The sequence below is a fragment of the Panicum hallii genome, chromosome 3, assembly GCF_002211085.1.
Source record: "Panicum hallii strain FIL2 chromosome 3, PHallii_v3.1, whole genome shotgun sequence".
Taxonomy (NCBI): Eukaryota; Viridiplantae; Streptophyta; class Magnoliopsida; order Poales; family Poaceae; genus Panicum; species Panicum hallii.
In genome coordinates, this window is record NC_038044.1 from 9,317,147 (window position 1) to 9,330,841 (window position 13,695).

The window sequence follows — 13,695 nt, forward strand, 5'->3', positions numbered from 1 at the left end:
CTCTCTCTCTCTCTCTCTCTCTCTCTTTTACTGAATCTTTACTACATCAATCGATTCGCAGGCGGCTGCACAACGTAGCCCGCGCAGTTGTGCCCTACGGCCAGGGGGTTCCCGCACCTTCTCGTGATCTTAACCCACTTCCACAGCTCGATCTTGGCCCTGTCGGCCTCCGTGAACTCATGGCAGATCTCCGCGACGTTCGCTTGCCTCACGAACTTGCAGCCCTTGCTGTGAGGGTGAGGCTCCCCGTTGCCGAGGTGCTTCTCCATGAAGTGCCTGCAGTGGTGCATGATGTCGTCCTTGCTTTCCAGCTCGTACGAGCGGGAGGAAGGACATGAGGCTGCGAGGACGACGATGAGGCAGCAGAGGTACGCTCCTGCCACTCTAGCAGCAGAGGTGTGGTGCATGACTTGAGCACTCCACTGGGCCTATATATAGCTGCCCTGCAGCCCTTTGGGGGTAATCGTGCCCTCATTTTAGTATGCATATCTTTATTTATTTTGAAGGTATCTCATGGCTCCAACAACTTGGATACGTGCCTGGACTGATGCATTCATTAAAAAATTGTTATGTACTGGGATAGGATATATTCTCTGTTCCATATAAAAAAATCTATGGTATGTTTTCATTCCCATTGTTGGTGCTAGATATACTCCACAGAGTTTCGGATATAGTCTTATTTATTTAGATTATTGATAGATAACTATGATAGATTATTGAAAGATTTATGAAATCCACGGGATCCTCTTAGATATTCTGATGATTAAAATATTTTTGTAGAGTAAACTGAATATATTAGCCCTATTGTTACTGTATATGTGTGTGCGTGCGTGCGCATGCGTATATGTGTGTGTACTGTATTTCATAAAAGAAAATATCACTCCAGAACTCAGCTCCATAAGATCATGTTGTCACAAAAATGGAGAACTCTTTCTGCTGCCTCCTGCTCACTACAAGAACCATTTCTATATCAATATGCTTGGATGTTTCACTACATTTCTTCATCCTCTATGTTTCCAAACAACAAAAGTCGAAACAAGAAAGGTTAAACAGAGGCCCGAGCAAGAAGCAGAGAATAACTGCCTGCAAATGGAGAAAAATTATATAGGTTAATTCATGAATTGTATGTTTGTTCCTGCATTTGGAATCCATTTGAAGACAGTTGGCACTTCTCATGACCTAGTGAGTGGTTTACACACACTGCTACATATCCGGGACGAAATTCATGTCCGAGGCATTCACTACATATGTTTCTTTGATAATAATACTCTCGTTTGTTTCCTTATCTAGGGTTTTTAAGTTCACCCTCTATATCCATAAAACGTATTGTAACAAATATAGTTTGGCAATTATTCACACATGTGACAATTATGAAGACAGCAACGCATCAGTTTGCAACTGCTTGCATTGATAAAATGAAGTCACGGTACATTATTATGCAGAAGTGCCCGGATCATGCTCTTTTAAATCACATTTATTCCTCGGTTGAACATGCTGGGTTCTGGGCCTCCAGCAAGTGCTTAACTAGTAGGCGATCCATGGCGGCGATAGCCGTGGCGGCGGCGGGGGCGAGGGTGGCTGTGGAACTAACCTGTCAAAGAAAAAGCTTTTTTTTTTTCATGTTTAGTGTCCATCAGAAGACTAAAACGAGAAATCATATATATCGAAAAGTTAAACAGCTACATAGTTTGTGCGAACTATTTTCATATATACTGGAGACATCAACTGACCTGCGCAATTGAACCCACGGGCAATGGATTCGCATTTCCTTGTAACCTGAACCCACTTCTCTAGTTTGATCTTCACCTTCTCGTCGTTTGTAAATTTGTTGCAGATGTCCTTGGCATCTGCTTTCCTCACTTTGTCACAGCAGGGAGGTGAGCGCTTAGGCATCAGCTCAGCTGTTTTCTGAATGTACATCATGCATTTGTGCAGCACTTTGGCTTTCAGGTCCAGCAACTGGTATGCTTGCGCGGGGCAAGGAGAGATGGCTAGGACGAACACCCCTAGTGCCTTGGCACTAGTCATCTTATTTTGATAACCGGCTCTGGTAGATGCTTATGAAGGACTGCCGCGATGCATGGCTTCTATTTATAGCAGATCATAGCCTCTTTCTACTAAAGTTTCTTATTTGAATACTGCTGTACGTTATGCTGAATAATATATCCTAATGATACCAATAACATAGCTCGGAGATGGGATATAGTACTCCAATAACATTTCTTGGAGATGGGATAGGAAGCTGTAGGGGAGCTCGTGGTTTCTAGTGTTTGTCAGCATTACCTTCTGCTAACTTGAAGATGGTCTCATTTAATTTAGGTGTTGCTTAATGTTCTTGCTGAATGATGGATAGGCAGACATTTAATAACAAACCTATTGTTTTCAAAGGTGTATTTCATCCCTGACCCATAGCATTAGTTTGCGTCATCCATGAACCTACGCGTATGACAAATGGAGCTCATTTCTCATACCAAAGTCCCCTTGGAACGGACTTTCACAAGAATCGGTTAAATTTGTGCAGAATTCAGCAGAAAACCTCATTTCAAAGAAGGTGTATCTCATTTGGACCTCCGTCCTTACAGTTGAAAATTGAACCAATTAACTTGTACTAAATGTCATATATTAGGAACGGAGAGTGCATCTTTCCATTTGACACGCTGAGGGAGTAATTGCATATAACTAAAGTGTAGGTTTAGACCACCTAAGTAAAGCTATACTTTAAATTTCCTCAGAAACAAAACTGATACTACTCTCCAAGAAAATTCTGGACATCTGAGCATTCCCATTAAGTACTCCTCAAGTAGATCCAAATAATAATATCAGCCGTTTAGGGGCAAGTTCTCACGGAACCACTTAAACATTATTTGGTTACCCCCCACGTTTCTTGTGGGAGTAGTAATGTAGAACCACTACACTGCAGAACTTAGCCCCATAAGATTATGCTGTTACAGAAACTGGACTTCTTTGTCCAGCCGAAGCCTCAAGCTGCTACAAGCTATGAAGGCTTAACGGGTCAGACATAGTGAACCCCCTCGCCCTCGATCACCTCTCCAATGCGATAAGCAGGACTTGATCCATGGGTGTCTTCAATAATTCTGTCTGCTGACTCTCTGCTTACCACAAGAACCATTCCAATGCCCATATTGAATGTCCGCCGCATCTCTGCATCATCAATGTTTCCAACCTACCAAAGTCAATGACAAGTGTTAAAAAGACTGTTGGAGCTAGGAGCAGAAATCCACTGTGCGCAGATGTTGAAAACTCATAGGCCAAAGCTCATGATTCGTTAGCTCTAACCTGTTGAAGCCACTTGAAGACAGGTGGCACTTCCCATGATCCAGTGAAAATTTTTGCCCCAAGACCAGAAGGAAACACTCTAGGAATATTGTCTGTAAATCCACCACCAGTAATGTGGGCTAGTCCTTTCACACCACCCTTGCTAATGATCTCGAGTACCTTTTTTTCAAATGGAATAAGAATTCTTTCAAAGTCGGAAGGGAAATATGAGATATGGATCACTTAAGCAAGAACCTTTGAACCAACCTGCTTAACATAGATGACAGTTGGTGCCATAAGGGCTTCACCAACAGTAGTTGTTATGCCATCATTTCTTGGGAGTTGGTCACTCAATGAGAGTCTGCTTTTCTCCAGTACTCTTGAAAATTAAGAATTTTTCATGCATCAGCAACCAAATGCATATAGTTAAATAGTAGGAAGGACAGGAACTGAAAGAAAATAATTTATAGACCCAATGATGTACAAATTTGAAACAGGTGGAATTCAAAAGGTATAATACCTTCTAGCAAGAGAGAATCCATTAGAATGAACCCCACTGGAAGGAAGACCTATAAGGACATCTCCCTTAACAATGTTTTTTCCATCAATGAGCTTATCCTTCTTCACTTTACCCACAGCAAAACCACTTAGATCATATTCACCCTCCGCATAGAAATCAGGCATCTCTGCTGTCTGTAATGGTTAACGGGTCCATAATCAGCTCCAACTGTTTTCAGCTTACCACAAAAGTAATCCATCCATATGGCTCAGGTGTTTGAATCAATGCTAGATAGAAAGACAGGTAGACCATTTGAATTAAAAGCCAAACAGTTCGAATATTATCACACTGAAGTTTTTCAGTTGGGCATTTCGATAACCTTTGTAAACTATGCTATTATATATCTAAGACAACAGAAATGTCAATGATGTACTAAGCTTACTCTCGAGACATGTATAAAGACTCAGACATCAAACATAAATGTCCGAATTCGTCTTTCAGTACCACAGTGGAAGACATTTGATCCATCCAAATACAGATTGTCATTTATAAGGATAATATTACCAGATTAAATTGTTAGATCATTGTAATTTCAGAAAATCTCACCTCCCCTCCTAGGAGAACACAATCTGATTGTTCGCACCCATCCACAATCCCCTTGATAACCTACATAATTCATAAAGAAATTACGGGCAAAATCAAAATGCCCATGATCAGAAAAAAGCGACAGAATAAGCATGAGAAAGGAATATTTATTGTGTTTAAGTGAGCAAAAGTTATTGACAGTACCTTCTCTGCAAGGTCGACATCAAGCTTGCTGGTAGCAAAGTAATCTAGGAAGAACATTGGTTCTGCACCGGAAGTTACAATGTCATTGACACTCATAGCAACCTGCCACGATGACCTAAAACCATTCAGTCACTGTACCGGATAACAAAAAACAGTGCACATTGCAAGTGAGCGCATACCAGGTCAATGCCAATTGTATCATGAATACCGGTTTCAAAGGCAAGTTTCAGCTTTGTCCCTACACCATCAGTGCCAGCAACAAGGAAGTCATCTCCTGTACAACCAAAGCCAGAGGAAATCAAACTTTCAGAAAGAGCTACTTAAGAAAGGATCACAAAATTGGCATAAATATATTCCTGTGTCCAAGTAAGCAGCAGCAAATAAACCAGTCAGCAGCACCTCAGCATAATCATAACTAATAAGCAGCACATGCATCTCGCACTAGTCACACTGACACATCCCGAGAAAACATTGTTCCTTAAAATCACAAAAATTGCCTGCACTTAGTCGCCAATCAAGGCCTTGGTCTTCACCACAACAATTCTTGCGTCCAAGCAAGCATAGAAAACACATTGGTTAATCCCCCCGCTCGAGTTCGGGATTGCCGCGCATGTAGCAAGAAGAGCCGTTAGCAAAGGTAAGGTGACGGCGGCGAATACCAAAGGGGTAGAGGCCGCCGAAGCCGCCAATCCCGGGTGCCATCTTGCGGATGCGACGCACGAGCTCGGTGCCGGCGTCGATGTCCACACCGGCGCCCTTGTACGTCATGCCCTCGTCCTCACCGGTGGAGGAGGAGGAGCAGGCCACGGAGACGCGCCGCATCCCCTCGCCAGCCTGCGGGAAGCGGAGGCGCTGCGGTTGGCGAGGGCCCCGGCAGTCCGCGGGGGCGGGAGAGGTCGCCGGCCCACGGAGGAAGTGGAGGACGCGGGAGGTGGTCATGGGGGGAGGCGGCGGAAGGAGTTGCGCGTGGCGGGACGCGACGGCGGATGCGGCGGCGCCGAAAGCGATTGATTGCTCGTGAGAGGAGAGGGTTGAGGCGTCGTGCCAGATAAAAAGGGAGGCGTTTGGGCCGAACGAATGGGGAAAGTGGGATGGTAAGCCCACTAGAACGAAACTGGGTCCGTTCGAAGAAAATGCTAGTGGGGTGGCCTGCTGTCCAGTCCAGCCCACCACGTGCTACGTCATCGTAATTTTTCAGAGGAACAAGATACGGTATTAATTACATTATACTTTAGTGCTCTGATAAAATACCGTATCTTTTTGCAAAAATATACGGTACTAATATTATATTATATTTTAGCGCCTCCGATAAAATATTGTATCTTGTTCCAGCATACGGTGTATCTTACAAACCATTCCCTTTTATTAATAATCTCTATCTCTATCTCTATCTCTTCCTCTTCTCTATCAAAGAATGATTCATTGATCCATCAATCCGGAATTCGGATGACCGGATGTTGGGTTAAAATTTCAAACCCATTTAGAATTAGTGCTCGTAAGTAAAATAGAAAAAAATAAAATCTTTAAATGACATGTACTATATTATTATAAAATATATATATGTACAATATATACTAATTAATATATTTATATGGCTTCCTGTATACTAAATAGCTTCTCGTAGCGACCTATGGAGGGTGGGCCAAACACAGGTGGATTGTGCGATTTTTATTGTAGAAGCTGTTGATGGGCTTCTGGGTTTTCCAGTACACTGTAATGGCCTCCCATGGGCCTGTCTTGACTTCTTGGAAAGGCCTTCAAGGCGCCGCCTCCTCCCTGCCAATCTTTCTACTCCATCTTCCACACTCAAAAAAAAAAAAAACTACTCCATCTCCGACCGTGCCGGCCGCCGCGCCGCGCGTCCAGTTCAGGAATAGGTAGCGACCTCCGCCGCGGCTTGCGACTTGCGACCTTCTATAGTGCCAGGCAAGACTGCTATCTTTCAGTGAAATAAAATGAGTAAACTTCAGTGAGGTTTGTCTTCAGGAAATTATATTATTCAGCCAGCGTCTCCCACATGCAGTCACTCCCTTCCAATTTTTCAGCTTTCCCTTGTCTATAAAGCTCCTGCAGAACTCAGAAAACTTGTCGATTTCCTGCTGAATTCAGCGCCAGGTCGACAAAGCATACGTGCTTAACTGGAAGTTCATCAAACCAAGCATAAAGCCTATGAGGCGATGAGGCATGTGTATTAAGCAATCAGTGACACAGTCTCACTGAAAAAAGTAAATAGGGTTCTTTCTTTTGAAATCTGAACTTACGAAGACCATATGCCATTCTGTACGAAAGGTACCTAACTCTGTTATTCCCAATCGCTCGCAGCCTAGGCGCACATGCCACCGATATGCGAAGGTGACACGATAAAGTGGGTAAAGGTGATACAGATGTAGAGAGCATGGCGTTCAGAAAAAGAAAGCGCTGCGCTGAAGATAATGACGAGCATTATGATCAGACTGCTGCTCATGCTTGTTTTGTGTCCCTGGTATGACGCTCCCGGGCATCTAGGAGTTATGCGTGATAAATAAACATAGTTGTTGTTCTTCCATAGTAGTTTAGATCTAACTGAACGGTCTCTCACCTATTAGATGGACCCTGTTCGTCTGTTTGCTAACGGTGAGGCTGTTATTACAGTTTTGTTTGGTGGACATGCCTTGCTCTTCAACTTGCAACAGTAGCGAAGTGTTTCATCGTACTATTATTGCCTTGGCAGAAGTCTTCAGATTGGCCGATCACCATGGCATGATGAATCGTCTATAAAAATCATGTTTCGTGATCGATCCCTTGATTCCTGCTTGATTCCTGGTGCGCTAGGTGTCATGAAAAGATCATCGTGCTCAGCGTGGCGGTGGCGATGCCGATTGAAAGCAGCATGGCCGTGCGCTGCAGACACTTAGCATCGCGACAATTCATCTTTCTCAAGGTAGGCAGTCAGTGCCCTAGCTTCCCTGACCCTCCCACTTTAGCACCATCACGCATGTCGTACCGTCCTTTGATATTCTTGTCATCGAATTCTGGTGTGTTATGTGTTTGATAGCCCTGCTCGAATTCGATACCTCTGATAGCTTCAGGATCAAGTTAACCTTTGTCCACAAGCAGTTCCATGCCCCTCCACTCCATCGGCATGCGACCAATGCAGAGAACAGGCCTGTCCAGCAGCAGCTACAGATCATATCCCTCGTGAAAATGGAACCCGAGATCAGAGCTGATCTTTGCATTGGTGATTTGATGCATCGACGATGGCCGGTTTTACCTGACCCGAGGAAAGGGACTCAGACCATTGGAAAGATGTGGCACTTCACATCTCACCGGGTGACTGGGGAACATGTTGCCCTCTGAATGTGCCACAGATGGACGGACCGGGATCACTGACGCATGACGCGGGGGTCTATTTATTTGCAGAATGCAGTGTCCTTGCCCCCGAAAGCGACGGCCAATGGACTCATCGGAGCTCCCAACGGCTGCAAAACCTTGTGGACTCATCAGGTGACACCTGCATCTGCCGGTGCCGTTGCGGCAGCACACAGCAATAATTCAGCATACATTATGTACATGGGGGGCATCTTTGGAATCTGAAAGTATGAGCCAGAAGGATCCAGCAGCAGTGTTAAGATCCATAATTGACCAGTCTGTCCTTGCACCGATTGCGATTCAGAGTGACGGGTTCTTGTGCCTTTAAGTGCTTGTTTCTTCAGAGTTCAGAAATGAGGCTGTACCTGCTGCCGGTTGCTTTCCTGAGGATGGGCCGAATTATGTGTCGTCTGAATGCCACAGTTGAGCACTGATCCGGGTACAGTATATGATGCCTGAAGAAAGCTAGTTCTCGCGTGACGGTGCTTTAATTTGCTTTCAGTTATTGGGGAGCTTCACGCTTAAGCACGGTTAAAGGCTAATCCTTCCTTTTGACGTTGTTAGTGGCATTGCAAAGCTTACTAGGTCAGGTGATGATGGATATGTGCACTCAATGACTTTAAATGGGGAATGATGAATCATGTACGTATGAACGATCTAAGTTTCTTTTTTTTTTCCCCACCTTGGACTATAGAGTTGTTCTGACATAGTCAAATATTTCTTTTCAACATAGTACATAGTAGGATGGTGCAGTTAGTTTGTGTAGGAAGATAATCTGCTGTTTTTTAATAAAGCTTTTTTTATCTTTCCTACATTCTTGGATTATGTTCCTTGTGACAGCATGGAGTTTTTCAAATTACTTTTGCTATTTTCAGATCGATTTCGCTAAGTAGTCTGCTGCGATATTTTGATCGATGTAAAGCAAGAAAGGAACACTAGTGGCAGATCTCATGACTGTAACATCTAGTGGTTTCTTAGAATCGCTTGATGTCGCTATTGCTCCCTTATTCTCCTCTGGCTTTTCATCCGTCTCATATTCTCCACTTTAGTTTACAGAGAGATCACTGTTTTTGCTTACCACGCATAATTATTAATTTGGATGGAGTTATCAGAGGCATTTTCAATCTTATCATATCCTGTCGAGTCATGCTATAGATGTTGATATTTGTTTTGGTCTTTACCCTTTAGACTTGCTGCTATGTGTCATTCACGAATACCACGTCCATAGTGACTGCCATGGCCGCTACTGGTCTGAAGTTCTGAACTCTGATGTTGGCTTCGATCTGAATCTCGTGGTTGCCCGTGAATCCTGACTCAACTGATAGTTAACGTCATGAGTGATGGTTGGTGCTCCCTTTGGACACACTTTCTGAGCTACTATGTTTACGCGACTAATCCAACTACTGCTGGTCAAATCCAAAGTGATCAATTATATTGGGTAGTGTCGGTACATACGGACAGAGGTACCTCCTGCTAGGGTGTCCAGACCCTTAGCGTCTCACTATCCGTAGTCTCCCCCTCATCTTCTGGGTGACGTGGCATACGGTCCGAGCCTGACAGCTGGGATTATGGTCTCCGGACCTTCCCCGTGCTCTTATAGGTCCGGAGCCTCCAAGTGCCCATGAAGGCGGGGAGGCTCTCGGGTGGTCCCCGCGGACTCGGACTCCTCAGGGAGGTCCAGGGCCGCCACGTGTGGAGGCCAGACCATCACAGGCCTGACCGCTCCAACCGGCCTCGGGGGCCCGGACCCCCCTCCCCCCGGGAAGGGGTCCGGTGTCGCCACGTGCTGCCCCCGCGGTGGGAGCGGGGCTGGCCCTGCCATGTGCCCGTGGCAGGAGGCCCTTCGCGGGTCTCCAGCCCACCTACCAGCATTTAATACGGTAGTTGGACCGGGTGCGCCCAAGTCAAAAAGTATGGTCTGCCACTGACACACGGGGCAGGTAGGATGATACCACGGTAAGCCCGCCTGTTTTCAAGGCGGCGCGTCGTATCACCGTATACTATGTGCAAGCAGCGTACAGTCCTGTCACGACGCCGCGCGCGTGCGTGATAATGGCCTGTAACAGGAGACCCAAGGCATGCGCTGGCACAGTGCGCGCGGAGGCAACGGTGCAGCTTGTCAGCGCTGCTCCTTCGCCTGACAGGTTCTCACCCAACAGTGGCAGCACGGCATCACTGTTGGGTAACACTGACAGCGGTCACTGTGCGGACAAGGCTGCACACAGCCATATCCTGGCTGTAGATACGCACATCAACCTCTCGATCGAGAGGACTACAGAGAGAAGATGGAGATGAAGATCTTCATATCTCATAGAACAGGCTCCTGTTGGCCGGGCCCACCCGTCGGGGCCCCGCACAGTGTAAGCACTCCCCTTGGACTATAAAAGGGAGAGTGCACTCGTTAGAAGAGAGGTGCATATAGGTTCACACGAACACAAGTTCAAGCTTAGCTGCATCCAGGCTTACACAATCAATACAACTCCCAAGTGGACGTAGGGTGTTACGCTCCGATGGCCCGAACCACTCTAAAATCCTTGTGTCTTTCCTGCGTTCATCCGTCCACCGATCAAGCGCTCCTAAATCTCCTCTAAACTCATCCTTAACTAGGATTAGGCGGGTGCATTCCGCCACCCAGCTGGAGATTTTCTCCAACATTTGGCGCGCCAGGTAGGGGGTTTAGGTTTGGTTTGCGCTTGGTCGAAGCCTAAGACCGCAATGGGGCAAGAAAACGGTCATCACGACCTCCTGTTGGGTAAGAAAGTGGCGTCCTCGACGCCACGCGCCTCACACCATCCCCCACCTAGGGGGGCCGCGCGTGCTGCTCCGCAGCGTCCTGTGGGGCGGGCTTCCGTGGCCCAATCGGTGCCTGCACCGAACGGGCCGCTCATGGCAGCCAGAGAGTTGCTTCGCAACCCTCCTGGTGAGGCAGCCTCGCCCGACACCCAGAGGCAATGGCGTGACGACGTCGACCACCTCCTCAACCTTGCGCAGGCTTCCCCATGCTCGGCGGGGGGGGGGGGGGGGGGTCTGCCTACAGGCAACGCCGTCGTCAGGGCGGCGCATCCGGTTCTGTGCACTCAAAATCAGTGAGGAGTGCACGGACCGAGAACCTCCGGGCGGAGCTCAACTGCAGACGTGCGGGAGAGGACGCCCGAGTGTCCATCGAGCGGGCGCGTGGTCGCCGGCTCAACATCGAGGGTTGTGACCTCGATGCCGAACTCGCTGTGGTGGCTCCAGTGTCGCAGGGACCTATCCAGGCACCGGTGTCCGGGGTAGGCTGCGCAGCGCTCGCAGACCACCTTCGCGCGGTCGCCTGGCCGTCCAAGTTTCGGCCGCACGTGCCGGAAAAGTATGACGGGTCCACCAACCCGTCAAAATTTCTGCAGGTCTACATCACCGCCATCACGACGGCCGGAGGTAATGACGCCGTCATGGCAAGTTACTTTCATGTAGCCTTGACCGGGCCAGCCCGGACTTGGCTTATGAACCTCACTTCGGGTACCATCCGGTCCTGGGGTGAGCTCTGCGCACAGTTTACGGCGAACTTCGCTAGTGCGTACCAGCAGCATGGTGTGGAGGCCCAGCAGCATGGTGTGGAGGCCCACCTCCACGCCGTGAGGCAAAACCCGAAGAGACTCTCCGGACCTTTATCTCCTGCTTCACCAAGGTACGTGGAACTATTCCGCGTATCTCCGATGCGTCTATCATCATGGCCTTCCGCCAGGGGGTCCGTGACGAGAAGATGCTGGAGAAGCTGGCGACTCACCAGGTGGAAACTGTCACCACCTTGTTCGCTTTGGCGGACAAATGCGCCAGGGCTGCAGAAGGCCGTGCATGGCACTCTGCGACCCAGGCGGGACCCGCTCATACGAGCGGGTCCAGTGTCGCTGCCCCTAGCAGCGGCAAGAAAAAGAACAAGAAGAACCGTGGTTTTGACAAGTCACGGATCGGGGGTCCGGCCGTTGCTGCTGCGACAACCAGGGGCCAGAAGCCCCGTGGCAAGCGCCCACGGCAACAGCGCACCGACCCCGGGTCGTGCCTTGTTCATCCTGGGGCTCGCCACAGTGCCACCGAGTGCCGCGAGATCCAGAAGCTCGCGGAGCGCCTCAGCAAGAGGCGTGACCAAGCCTCAAGGGAAGGCTCCTCCCCTCCGCGGCGGTCCGGCAAGGAGAAGGCCTCCGATGCCGACGCGGCCGCGACGGAGAGGGAGCTGGGGTACCAAACCCCCAACAAGGACCTCAAGGGTCTCTTCCACCAGTTCGACTCCGAGTCCGGTGGTGTTGAGCGCCGCAAGAAGCTGTACGTCATGTACGGCGGCAGTTCGGAGCTTATCTCCCGGCGGGACGTCAAGACCCTTCACCGAGAGGTCCTCTCGGTGAAGCCGGCAATGCCGAAGGCTGCGCCTCACCAATGGTGGAAGAACATCACCATCTCCTTTGGGCCGTCGGACTGCCCAGAGAACATGGCGGGCGTTGGTGTGCTGCCGCTAGTCACGGCACTCACCATCTCCAACGTCCGCCTCCATCACGTGCTGATCGACAGAGGTGCAGGCCTCAGCGTCATCAGCTATGCAGCATTCAAACACCTGCAGATCACGGAGTCCAAGCTGACTCCTTCGCGCCCATTCTCCGGAGTGGGCCCGGACCCAGTGTAGCCGGTAGGGACCATCTCCCTACCGGTTACATTCGGGACGGAGGACAACTTCCGTACCGAGAACGTGCAGTTCGAGGTTGCGGAGGTTAACCTCCCTTTCACCGCCATCATCGGCAGACCGGCCCTGTACCGGTTCATGGCCGTTGCCCATTACGGGTATTTGGTCCTGAAAATGCCCTCTCCGGCAGGCGTCCTCACTGTCCAGAGTGACCGGGCAGCTGCTGTCGTGGCGGTTGAAAAACTCCACGCACTGGCAACAGGACTTGCCCCTGCAGCTGGCGCCCAGGGGTCCGACCCCTCAACCTCGCATGCCAAGGCTCTGGCTAAGGCACCCAAGGTCCGTCCGTCCGATACGGACGATGTACCCGTGAAGACCGTCCAGGTTGGAGCGGAGACCTCCCAGACCACCCGCATCGGTGGGAATCTGGGAGAGAAATAGGAAAGCGCGCTCATCGCCTTCCTCCGGGCAAATGTCAACGTGTTCGCCTGGGAACCGTCGCAGATGCCCGGGATCTCTAGGGAGGTGATTGAGCATCATCTGAAGATCCACCCAGATGCCAGGCCGGTCCAGCAGAAGCCACGCAAGCAGTCCATCGAGCGGCAAAACTTCATCCGTGAAGTGGTTCGCAAGCTGCTATAGGCTGGCTTCACTTCATCCGTGAAGAGGTCCGCAAGCTGCTATAGGCTGGCTTCATCGAGAAGGTCTATCACCCAGTGTGGTTGGCCAATTCCGTCGTGGTCCCGAAGGCAAACGGGAAGCTTCGGATGTGCATCGACTACACCAATCTTAATAAGGCATGTCCAAAAGACCCTTATCCACTTCCGCGTATAGATCAGATTGTAGACTCCACCTCCGGGTGTGATTTGCTGTCCTTCATAGATGCCTATTCTGGTTTTCACCAAATCAAAATGGTTAAGGATGATACGAAGCATACTACTTTTGTAACAGTGGATGGTCTTTATTGTTATATAGTGATGTCTTATGGATTGCTCAATGCTCTACCCACCTTTGCTCGTGCAATGAACATCACTTTAGGTGATTTGGTTAGAGATATAGTTGAGGTGTATATTGATGACATCGTTGTCAAGACTACAGAGTCAAATTCCCTCTTAGAAAATTTAGCTCAAGT

General features: G+C 48.8%; 1 protein-coding gene across 1 annotated transcript; it reads right to left on the reverse strand.

Moving 5' to 3' along the window:
• Positions 1-2,747: 2,747 nt before the first annotated feature.
• Positions 2,748-5,595, reverse strand: LOC112883968 (phosphoribosylformylglycinamidine cyclo-ligase, chloroplastic/mitochondrial). The gene is made up of 8 exons (XM_025949246.1): positions 5,224-5,595; positions 4,744-4,838; positions 4,565-4,666; positions 4,382-4,441; positions 3,797-3,969; positions 3,544-3,655; positions 3,298-3,456; positions 2,748-3,184 (listed from the first exon to the last, which is right to left on the reverse strand). The coding sequence occupies exons 1-8, from the start codon at positions 5,501-5,503 to the stop codon at positions 3,014-3,016; spliced, it is 1,152 nt and encodes a 383-aa protein (XP_025805031.1). The 5' UTR covers positions 5,504-5,595; the 3' UTR covers positions 2,748-3,013.
• Positions 5,596-13,695: the final 8,100 nt, after the last annotated feature.

Excerpts from the sequence above, each read along its gene's own strand:
- LOC112883968 (XM_025949246.1), bottom strand. The coding sequence starts at position 5,503 with ATGACCACCTCCCGCGTCCTCCACTTCCTCCGTGGGCCGGCGACCTCT. Across the intron at positions 4,839-5,223 it reads CGGCGGCCTCTACCCCTTTG|GAGATGACTTCCTTGTTGCT; the intron begins GTATTCGCCGCC and ends TTGGTTGTACAG. Across the intron at positions 3,185-3,297 it reads TCTTCAAGTGGCTTCAACAG|GTTGGAAACATTGATGATGC; the intron begins GTTAGAGCTAAC and ends TGACTTTGGTAG.